Here is a 12,612-nt window from a genome sequence, read left to right on the forward strand (position 1 = left end):
TGAACGATATTCTTGAGAACCGTCTCTCCAGATGGCAAAGAGCACAACATTTTTTGCAGCTGCTGTGACGGAAGTGGTCCACACAATATCTTTCTGAACTCCACAACCGAACCAAATGGACACGCCGAAGAGATAACCTATTCAAGGGCACAATGGTTCTTGTAAGGGAAGACAATGCTCCTCCTCTAAAGTGGCATATAGGGCGAGTAACAGATATACATCCTGGAGCAGATAGTAACATAAGAGTAGTCACCGTGAGAACGGGAAATGGGTAATTCCGGAGGTGCATATCCAAAATATGTATACTTCTCATAAGGGATAACATGCAACCACATTCAACTTCTACACCCTGATCCAGCTTCCACATTTCGACAACCTGATCCAGCTTCCACAAGTTCTGCGGGGACGGGAGGAGTCCCCGCACTCCAGTTAAGTCCTGTTTCATTAAATGATTTCAAAAAAAAAACCTATGTACTGTCCTCCAGCATTATTGACGTCCACATCACCGAGATAGCCGATCTAGTTCCACCAGTTTAACGATGAAGGGATCCAACGAGAAGTCAACGTGAGCAAAATATCGGATTCCAATCGTATTGTTTAGTTCAGCCGCATCACTTAGGGTAATAGCGGAGGCCATGGGCCTCCGCACCAGGGTGGTGTTTGTTTCAGCGTTTATTTCCAGATAAAAGCCGCCTCTCATTTTTAACAGAACTCATGCAAGGGATCGAGATGGCAGAGAAGGAAGCCTAACAAACAACAACTCGTAGGGATCTGGTGCAACCAAGCAATGAGAAGGATCAGTGACACCCATTGACCATTGGATATCCTCTGCACAGATGGGAAAAACGACATTGAATAACGGTGATCTGATCATTTCAAAGGGGGCGGGATGTTGAAGGATATTTTGAAGGATAGATTTAAATCCGCTTTACTCGATTATAGTATACCCACACACCACAGTATATTAGTATACTGTGGATGCTGTGAGAGTAACACGTATAGAGTAGATAGGAAGGAGATGCAAGAAAAGCCAAATTAGATCGAGAGCTAAGATAAATAGCGGGAAACTCTATTGTACGGTCATTCCGAAATGCACTGTCGAGGAGAAACATTGTCAGCGTTAGAAATAAATTGAATCAGTATTCACAGTTACAGAATCTGTACCAAAAATAACGAAAAAATCTGTACCTTCCCAAATAAATATGTACGTGTGGCAACACTGTCTGAAACCTCATGAAGAGAATGCCAATGCGTTGTCAGTTGTTATCGAGGCCAAAGGGGGTTGTCTGCCCAGAGAAATGTCTGAGCAGAGTTCCGAGGAGTTGAGTAGAGTAGAGTAGAGAATCCTGTCTACAGCGCCACAAATGTCTCCGCCCAGAGAGGTATCTGAGCAGAGTTCCGAAGTAGAGTAGACTGGCTACCCGATGAGTGATAAGATCGAATATAGACAAGAAGGCTGATCTATACTGGTCGATGAGTTTATTGCGACTGACTCCTCCGAACATTTCGTGTCCCTTTTATACGATCAGTCCCATAGTCATTTGAACAGCGCGATTCTATATGGGTTGCGTCTGGAATATTCGCTATAATACAATTGGGCTTTGTATAGCGGGTTCGTTTCCACCTGTTCCTATCCCATGAAAATTCTCTGATTATTGTTTGTGTGTTGTGATTGTAGACATGTTGTTTTGTTGTGATTCTTATTTTGTGCTGTGGTAAGTATTATGTGTATTGTGTTTAGAATAATGTTTCATAATTTTTATAGGTGATTATCCCTGGAGCAAAAGGTAAGTAAATAAATATTCTTATATGTGTAATTCACTATTCTTCCTTTTCAGGTGCGGATTTAGGTTCTGCCTGCTGAATTTAATATGTTTAGTGTTTTAGTGTCAAGTGTTTATAGTAATATGTAAAGTGTTGAAGATTTTAAAATAAAATTGTTTTTAATAGAATCGAGGTGTGTTTCTGTTTGGTGGATTTTTTTTTTGGCCAGTCTGGGCCGTAACAGGGGTCATATTGACCGTTAATTATTTGTTTTTGTTGTTTGTTTCTTTAAATAAAACATGAAGAGGATTTTTTTATGTCTCACATTAAAAAAATCACGACTCAAAATATATCGTCGGTACTTTCTAATATAGAAGTATTTTCCCAGTGATCTATTCAGGCTGCCCACGGTGGAAAATTTAAAAATCGCGTTGCGAAATATATCGTCGGTATGTTTTATTATAGGGATATGTTCCCGGTGGGAAACATAGCTCTAAACCAGTCAAACCATTTAAACTCATCAAGAGATGAAAAAAATCATTTATTTTTTTTTAAACAAAGTTTGAAGTTTTCGAGATTTATGTTTGAAGAGGTCTGATTGCTCTATTGTAACTCACGTCATTAATTTAGAAATTAGCATCAAACAGTCTACAATACACGAAAAAATCAAGGATCAGTTCCGAATACGTTGTTCATTCGAATAACTAATAAAAACGCATGGAAAATAATCACGAATTTCAGTTCCACATATGAAAAAAACGAATTAAAATATCAGTACAATGCGGGGGTCGATAACTGCAGAAAAATAACACACAGCGATCAGCACCAAACAGTTGGTTATTAACGTTAAGCGTGACGTTTGCAGAGTGATTATCTTGTAGTTGATTGTTTAAATGCAAACAACCACATAGTGAACACGATTTTGATTACATGAGCGTTTATCGCTTGAATAAACGAAATGCGAGGGCTTGTTTGTTTGCTGTACCGTTTATTATTCAATGTTTGGCCTTTTTTCTATTCTGATTTCAAATGAGAATTGACTCTGGAGTAAAATAAATATATTGAACCTTGCTTGAACTCTATGAAATTAGCACAGGGACTCACCTGAAAACAACGTTATCGATGGTGCCCAACCCCGACGGGCTGCTGAGATCACCCTGCGGGAACACAACTCGCGGGGTGCGGGACTTCCACGGTGGCTGGTAGATTTTCTGGTTCGGCTCGGTATACAGCTTCGCTGGGAAGTAGTGTCGGTTCGGCTGATAGGGACTGTCCAAGTAGTAGTTCGGATCGTACGCCCGGTAGCGCTTGCCATCGCCGTAATCGATGTACGGCCGCTGTACCGCAGTGATCGGTCCGTTCACGTCTCCAAACTTGGTAACCTCGTCGCGAAACGGCTGCTTCACGTTTACTACCCCGGGGAACTCTACCAATCGACTGGGCCGCGCAAGGGACTCTGCTGGCCGCAGATCTAGCGGGGTTGGCTGTGGACGCGGGAAGTCACGAAAGTACCGGGTGGCGTACATATTGCGGGAGATTTCCACATGATCCGACTCGGGTACGGGAGCAGACGTTGGGGAACGCTGCTGTCGGGTATCGTACGGCTCGGTATCGTCGTAGTCCTCAGCGGTACTGACCGGACGTTGATATTCCCCCAGGTTATCGGTCACTGCGAAATGTTCTTCGTTGTATCCTTGCGGTAAGAAGGGATTTGCTACTTTGTATGGTCCTGTCGGGAACTGAATTCCTGACCGTCGAGCACTTCTTGTGAACGCGTCCGTTTGCGTGTCATTCGCTTCCAAACTGGTGTTGATATCGAACGGTGTCCCATCCTCGGGGAAAACGACATTATGTGGTTCGTCGTTTTGTGTTGTCTTGGGAGGGAAGGTGTTCTTGATCGGTTTTAAGTTGGAAGTGTGCGGGTTTGGTTGGTAGAATTGTCCGAGCGGTATATATTTATAGCGGGATTGTCGAGCTCTTGTGATGTTAGAAAGCTCGAGAATGCGTTGTTGTTCCTGATAAATTGGTTGTGCTATTGGTTGTGGGTTTTGCAGCGGAATTGAATCTATCGGTACTACTCGTACACCAGGCTGGTATGAATCATCATCAGAGCGACGATTTTGGAAGGATTTGGATTTCCGCTGTTGTGGCAACGGAACCTGATGCGGTTGAATGGGTCCAGCGAAGCGAAATGCTCCAAATGTATTCCGCATCAAGCGACTGTTCGTCGAGCGGCTGTCTATGTATCGCACATGATCTACATTGGAGAAGCTATCGTGAGGAACAAGCAAGTTACGGGAGGTAATCGTCCGGCTTCCCCAGGGCTCAATCTGCTCTATCCGTAGACCTAGATCTGGGTTGGTAAAGGTGCGAACTTGACCCTTGAGCTTGTTGCTCTTGCTATGAGGAGACTCAATGGCGTGTGCAAGCAATATCCCGGCGACTATCGTTAGGAGCCTCCATTTGGTGGGACCTAACATCTTACTTCATACGGGAAGCGTGTTTGGCGTTGTTCTGCTTCCGAGAGCTTCCACAGTTTTCAAAAAATTGTCAACTTGGATTCCAGACACCGCATCAATAAGTTTTATTAACTGATGAAAGATTGAAAACAAGATCCTTATTACAGTTGAACATTTGTTCACAATAAGACTATGTTGTGTACAACAAATCAGCAATGTATTTTTTTCTCACTTATACTAGCACGCTTTTGTCCCGAAGGGACAAATTAGAAATGGTAAACACTATGGATCATTCACCCACAGTTCCGCAACTTATTCCGTGCGTTCTGCTTTTTCTTCTCCTCCCCGCACTAATCGTTACCTTGGTTCGCTCTTCTACTAGCACGGGTCTCACTATTTATCATTATCATACGCCCATACTTAAGAAAAGCATGTTTTCGCAGCAGATATTTATTTCCACACTTTTATTGAATTATTTAAACCTTTTCCTCTTCTTCAACGTCGTACTTATTTTCCTTCGGTTCACCCTTTCGCTTTTCTTCGCGGTTGAAATTAAAATTCAATTCACTTTCTTTTTCATGTTTTTATTTATAATTTCACTCTTTTGCTTCGGCCGTTGGTTGGTTTTATGTTATGATTACCATCACTTGCTATAATTTTTCCTAGCGCTCTTCTGATTATTCACTGTTATGTTTTTGCCTACGGTTCAGTCGATACTACGGCACAAAGCAGCCGGTGTCCAGATGTTGCGGCGTGCAGCTGGAATTGCTGGCGGTTGGCAGCCAAACGGCGTGACAGAAGAAGGGCACTGATTCAAGCTGCCACTTGCAATGCTCCCTGTCGAGCTTGCCCCCTCTCTCGGGTGTTTTTCTTCTTCCTTCTCCTGCTCCAGGAGACTGCCGAAGAACTGTCCGCTGTCCGCTCACGCCTAACCGATCTCTCTCCTACTCGTTAGCTGCGCGTCCGATCGATCTGCTTGTGCCGGTTGGAGTTCTTCCACCCCACCCTCAAATGCTCCCGCGGAATTGCTGCTGTTGCTGCTGCGATTGACCGTGCACTCTATTCAGGGGGGAAAAGTGCATACCGCCTGGCGAACCAAATAACTTGGACAAGGAAAAATAAGTCTCGTTCCGGACCAGATTCGTTCGTACGTTGCACGGAAGCGGGGTACGGCAGCGGTGTTGCAACTATTTCTTCCTTTCTTCCTTCCGTCTCGGTCCACTGCACGTATGCACCTTCCTGAGCCTTTGATTCAGCGGAGAGATGGCGGATGGTTGTTTCTTTCCTGCATAAGGTTGGAGAGAGGAAACAAAATTGGTACGGTTAGTACAGGATGTGAAAATTTTTGCAAAAATCAGATACAGTTCATCGATTTGATTTGGATTAAAGGGGGAAATATTGCAGATGATGTGTGTGTATCTCGCAAACAATCAGCTAAATAATAATTCGTTTACCAACAGATCTTACGCGTGAAGTGTTGCGTTATAACTGTGGAACACGAGAGTGCACATATGAATCGTGTCACCGACGTAATGTTATTGATGATACATACCAAAACTAAATTATGAATAACTCAACACGCATCTGAGCAAACCAATTTAATTATCACCGTAAAAACTATGTTATAATAGTGCCAGAGTATAATGATTTGATTGATTGGTGGCTGTGGATAAAAATTGATACAAAAATAGAAAACTGATCCACTGAACTGAGAAAATATATACAGGTCGGGCTCGATTATCCGGAATATTGATTTTTTGTTCACTCCGGATAATCGAATCATAAAAAAACGAATTTCTCTCGGTAAACGTAATATAATTATGTTTTGCACTTATTTATTAAACGGTTTTATCTAGCTTGACCCGTCTGTATGTTTGTAGCTTTGTAACTTTGGTACTTTGTAACTTTGTCTATAGCGCTGTATCACAATAATAAAAATTTAAGCTCCTTCTTATTGACCGATTGATCTGAAATTCGGAATAAATCTTTATCTCTGCTGCCATTATAAACATGCGTATTCCATGATCTTGAAAATCCAAGATGGCGGCCACTACAAAATGGCGGATTTCATATTTTCTCAGAACCCCATCAATATGTATATCAAATGAAAGAGATTGACTATTTACAGTTATTTATGAAAAATGCAAATTTGAAATGGCCGCCACCACATGTATGTTTCAATGTTTGTAGGGTTGTCCCACATTAATACAAAATTGATCCCGTTCCTGTTGATTGATTGATCTGAAATTTGGAAGACACCTTTAATTCTACTATCATTATAAAATTGCGTATTCCATGATCTTGAATTTCATGATCTTGAAATTCAATTTGGCCGTCGTTAAAAAATGGCAGAATGGCTTGACTTGGAGAACATAAAGCGTAATAAACAACATGAATTCAAAAAGATGGCCGCCACTAAATGGTCGACTATGTATTTTTGCAATCTTCTCAATATCCGAATCAAATGAAATGATTTGATTAATAGGATACAGTAAATCATGAAAATATTCCGAAGAAAATAAGGTAAGAAATAAATGTTTGATTTCCGTTATCCACAGTTAGTTGTTTCATCATATACCCGACTACCCCATACCACAAGAAATTTTATACTTATTTTATATTCTAGTTTTTAGTAAATTATCTGTAGTATACTTCTTTACAATAAAACCATTCAACTTTTTTTTTAAATTATTATTTCTTCACTAACTTTCTTCGGAATATTTTTAAGATGTACTGTATTCTATAAGTCAAATCATTTCATTTGATACCAATATTGAGGATATTGCAAAAATTACATAGTCGATCATTTTGTGACGGCAACCTTTTCGAAATTATGTTGTTCATAGTGTAGTGTATTCTCCAATTTTTTCAGCCAATTTTTAGCGCCCGTCAAATTGAAGTTTTCAAGATCATGGAATACGCATTTTTATATTGACAGTAGAATTAAAGGTATGTTTTAAATTTCATATCAATCAGTGATCAGGAACGGGGTCAAATTTCAATTAATGTGGGACAACCCTACAAACACTCAAACATACATACAAACAGGTCAATCTGAATGAAACCATTGAAAAGTAATTATTTATTTGGGAACGGCGGTCATCTTGGATTTGGATTTTTCATGGCCTACTCTGTTCTACCAGTTGAGCATTTTCATTTGATACTCATATTGATGGAGTTGTGAAAAAATATGTAATCCGCCATTTTGTATGGGCCGCTATCTTGTATTTGCATTTTTCATAAATAACTGTGTTCTACTAGTCAAGCTCTTTCATTTGAAACTCATATTGATAGGGTTGTGAGAAAATATATATGGCGCCATCTTGTTATGGCGGCCATTTTGGATTTGCATTTTTCATAAATAACTGTGTTCTACTAATCAATCTCTTTCAGTTGATAGCCATATCCGATCTAAAAATAAGAAAAATCAAAAATAAAATACTCCGGATAATCGAGTCTAAAATTCCGGATAATCGAGTCCGACCTGTATTGTGAATGACTATGCAATAAGTAATTTCAATTAACTGAGGATGACATCTATACGGGAATAGCATAATAATGATACATTGACCACTAATATTTCTAATCTCCAGGCATAAAAACTATCTTTTCTGTGCCGGATAGCTCACATAATTTACTCCATTAGGGGACATGCCAGCCTTCATTGATTGTTTAGTTAAATATATCAAATTTCTATCACCGTTAGTGAGAATAACTACATACTGTGTAAATTAAATTTATGGACTTAAACTATATCAAACAATACGGTTACTGGAATATATGTTGTAGTGAAGCATTTGATGGCTGAAATCCGACGAATTAGATGCGAATATCACAATCTAGAAATTTACATGAGAATACATCGAGTCACAAGACACTAATCATGATGCTTTAAAGTCAATTGTTGGCTCGAAATCATGTCTGTGTCCCGAAGCATCCGCCATATTTATCTGTAGTAGCACCCTCCGACAATGTAAACGACTTAATCCGATACGTTGAATACAATTTTTCAAAATAGATTAGACTACTTCGAACGATAAATCATTAAATCAAAGAAAAGAAATCAAATAAAGCTGAAGGGAACTACTTTGAGCGATCAAATGACAAGTATTCTCAGAACTTCATTTTGCCATGAATCAAAGCCGGAAAATAAACATTATTATTTTTCTTTCGTCATTCCTAAATCTCAGGTCAATCTGTTTTCAACACATGAATGTCAAATACCAACCCAAAGGTTTTTTTTGACGTGGGAATACGTCTAACCGGAATATATGGGCGGTAAAATGAAAACCTAAATACAGAATATGCACGAAAAAATAAAAATAAAATCCAATGCTTATAACTTGAACATTTATTATTAGATCGGAAAGATGTTTGAATCAATTGATAGGAAATATTTCTACGCATCTATCACAATTAATATAATGTTATTTTATACTAACATTTTATTAACTGCGTCCTTTTGATTTACCTCAATGAGATACATATAGAGGTGGAGTAGTAAGCGAAGTATATCTGTATTGGCAAGCAAAATATCGTGTCGTAATTATTTGCATTCAATATGGAATGTATATGGAAGAAACAAAACAATGTTGAAAGCTCTGACGGTTGCATGATAATTTGAGTCACAATTCTCATGAAATCATTCAACTGTTTGTTTTTAACAGATGACAATTGTATCGTGGCTTATTTCGAATGTTTATGTGGTAAAAAGGTCCAGAGAGCAATCGTATGCTTAGTTCTTGAAATCAGTAACATTTTCGGTGAAATTTTGATAAATTGGCGATTATTCGCTCGCAACATACGCACCGACATTGATAGCCCTCGAAACATACACTTCATAAAGTTGAAACAATGAAACTTCGTTTGTTTCTATGAACGTGGGGGAGTGAAAATGGTACATGGTAATACCACTTTTATCCGTCTTTTTCGACGTGATTTCACAAATATTCACTGCACACTATCACATTAGCCTTATATTAAGCGGGAACTCTAAAAAAATGTACGTTTTTAATTGATAAATTACTTCCTGAAAATAGCATTTTCACATGGATGCGGTGAGCAATCAAAGATAAACATAACGACTGACGTCACTATTTGAGAAATAGTTATGCCAGCGCATGCTATGTCGCTCGAAACTCTACCATCTTCATTACCTTTTTTCCATGACATTGGATTGACCCGATTAACGTTTTCCCCATCAGAAACTTCAAAGCCAAGGAGATGATGATCAAAACACGCGAAAGAACGGAGACGAATGAATCGTTAGATTTAAAGTCTCCGTAAACAAAGGAAAAGAAGAAGAAGAACGCGTAAGAAAAGCAGTTGTCAAAAATTAACTGAACACTCAAAAAAGCCGTACTTGTCAGCATAAGTGAGAGACATGAGTACCAACGTAATGCTACAAAAAATCTAGAATCGAATATACGTAACCCGCGTAAATTCGAAAGTCGCGATACTTTTTGAACGTACCTCGTACAAAGCCACTATTTTTAATCTAATCTTTTGGTCTCTAAATAGTGTTCATTGTATCGTATCTGAGCAGATTTCGAAGCTTATTTTCGTTCTGATTATATTCCGAAAAAAATTCCGAGGATTGAGGCGTAATGAGAACGATACAAACAAGGCATCGAAGCGCCGAAAATGCGTGCGTCATTTTTTTAGACATCAAACTATCAATTTTTTTTAGACATCACATTGTTGGGCCAAAGGTTGAGCAGTCCACTGATCATTCAACAATAGCCAAAGGTTGTACCGCTCATGACAACTCTACACGAGCTGATGTTTGTGCCGGCTAGTGACTATTCTATTCTGGATTCCTCGAGTCAAGAAGACGCACCACGCTAGATATGGGATACATACTAGGGGGGCGTTGCTAATTAATGGTCAGCTGCATCCCAATAGGAAGTATCCCGTGTCGGGCACACGTACAGAGCATTGGAAACAGCAACATCACAATTACTAAAACACTTGTAATACTAACCTCGAGCCAACCGCGAGTAATCGGTTACATATTACTAACTAACTAACTAACTACTAAGTTGTAAGGCAAACATTGTCAAAATATTGAACTCCCGGCCCCGTCAGGCTGACACCATATGAGCCTTAATAAAAATATATATTTTAGATAAAAAAAACCACATTGTTGTCCACCAATCCTGCAAATGCTCCTTTCTGGAACTGTGATTTCCTTACGAAGTAATTTCACCTTTAGGGTACGGAATTTTCTTTCCAGATCTTGTATATTCCCATCGTAGAACCCTGAAAACAAATTTCGTCCTTATGAAACTTCCCAATTATTGCATTATAAATTCTTGTATTATCAGCAGCACCAAGCGATATTGCGGCGTAAAAGTATTCATGTACCGTAATGTTGCTTTTTACAAATGCAGGAAATTTGACACGCGGAAAAATTCTGTACCACTCTGTGCTTTTAGACGAAAATCTGTACCCTGTACCGTACAGACTCTGTACTAAAAATAACGAAAAAAAACTATACCTTTCCAAATAAATCTGTACGTGTGGAATAGTAGCTTTTTCGGCGAAATAATGTTCGTTTACAAACTATATTTTACGTCTCACACACTGATACTGTGGGCTATGACAGTATCACCTTGATATCGCTGAAATAATGATTTTCTGAAGTAATGATTTCCTATGGAATTGTAGTCAACTTACTTGCCCACTTCACCATCTACATCACCCTTATTCCTACACCTGTTTGGTCGAAAAACGATCAAAAAATAATGAATTTTCGTGATTTTTTTCGGATGTTAAGAATAAAGTGAAGTGTTGAGGTATTTTGGTCATTTTTTAAGGTATATTTGAAGATGTATTTTCCATTTTTTGTGTGCACGAATAATGATTATTACGCAGTTGACAGCTGGGTGCGTAGATGCTGTTTGAAACAAAAAATATGAGAACCACTATATCGGTTTGGCATGAAATGGCTGATTAGATATTTTCCCCATATATTGGTACTTTAGTGAGCGTTCATCAAACAATGATTCGCATCGACACACACACAAACGTGCACAAACGCAAAAAGTGCCTAATCAAAATCTACTCTATCGTAGCTTTTAAGCCAGTCTTAGACAGTCCGGAAATGTTGAAGTCACGAAGCTGCATGAATTTCTTAAATAAAAAAATTATTCCAATACAACGTCATCAACTTTTGAAGTTTGCTCTTAGCCTCAAGAAGAGCTGTTGATAGCTCGATGGCTGAAGAATTACTCGAATGAAAAAAAATTTTTTTTTGTATAAATTTATATTATATTATGAACGCAGCGGTAATATCACCATGAAAGGAACCAGCTAAGTTTTCTCTATATCCCCTTTCACATATATTATAGGTTTACAGTTTTATTGAGTGGCGTGGTAACAATGTATGTGTGTGTGTGTTTTTGTTTTTGGTTTGTAAGGGTTTGTATTTTTTGTGATTTTGATTCTCTTCCATATGTGTGTGCATATGTATGATGTTTTCTAGTGTTCATGGGTGCCAGATTTTTTTTCAAATATCTTCTGAAGGCACGAAAAACAGTCTCTATGTGTCACCCATTTCTTCTCATGATCAACCAAATTACAATATTTTCATTCAGAAGCAATTATTATTGTGCTATTTGTTTTTAATTTGTGTAATTTTGTGTATGAAATAATGGCATTTCTCTTGTAGTTGGCTATGTACATCGCTTTATAACGGCCATTCGTTTCTCAGTGTTTTAATTGATTTTTTTGATTTAGATTCCAGATCACCGATATACATTATAAGAAAATATCATTGCAATGAAACTCCATATGTGTATAAATATGTCAAAATTGAATTTTTGTTGTTTTGTTGTTCGTGTGCTTCAATTGTTCTTCAATTTTTTACTACTTTAATTCATTATGTATTTAACTATTTAGTTCTAATTTATATCTTTATTTATTGAATTCAATTGCGCCGTCGTGAATAGAGTTCGATAAAAAGTACGTCCGATGAATTACGGAATATATCACCGGTCCGAACTGTTTTAGAGTAAATCTTTCGGATACCATCTCAGTTTTTCTAAAAATAACTCTCCGTCCCAATTGGAGTTCAATAAAGAATACGCACGACGAATAACGATTTGAATTTCCGCTCACATTAGTTTTATAGGAGTTCTTTCGGTTACCTTCTAAAGATTCTCTAAGATAAGATTGCGCAATTGGAGTTTGATATACAATACGGACAATGAATAACAATATATATTTTCGGTCTTATTGGTTTTATAGGAGTTCTCTCGGTGGCCTTCTCAGGCTTCTAAAGTATATCTCTTTACCATCACGATTGGAATTCGATAAAGAGTACGCTCGATGATTAATATATATAATATATCACTGGTCCAATTAGGTTTAGATGATTATTCTCGGT

The 12,612-nt window shown here is 38.3% G+C and overlaps 1 protein-coding gene across 3 annotated transcripts in view; it reads right to left on the reverse strand.

Annotated features, from left to right (window-relative positions):
* Positions 1-12,612, reverse strand: part of LOC129779048 (uncharacterized) — a 130,275-nt gene that overhangs the window by 80,922 nt on the left and 36,741 nt on the right. For all 3 annotated transcript variants that reach the window (XM_055786303.1, XM_055786302.1, XM_055786301.1), the window contains exon 2: positions 2,869-5,508. In XM_055786303.1, coding sequence (XP_055642278.1) covers positions 2,869-4,244 — 1,376 coding nt within the window. In that variant the 5' untranslated portion in view covers positions 4,245-5,508. The remainder of the gene's footprint in view (positions 1-2,868; positions 5,509-12,612) is intronic.

The sequence above is a fragment of the Toxorhynchites rutilus genome, chromosome 3 (assembly GCF_029784135.1).
Source record: "Toxorhynchites rutilus septentrionalis strain SRP chromosome 3, ASM2978413v1, whole genome shotgun sequence".
NCBI lineage: Eukaryota > Metazoa > Arthropoda > Insecta > Diptera > Culicidae > Toxorhynchites > Toxorhynchites rutilus.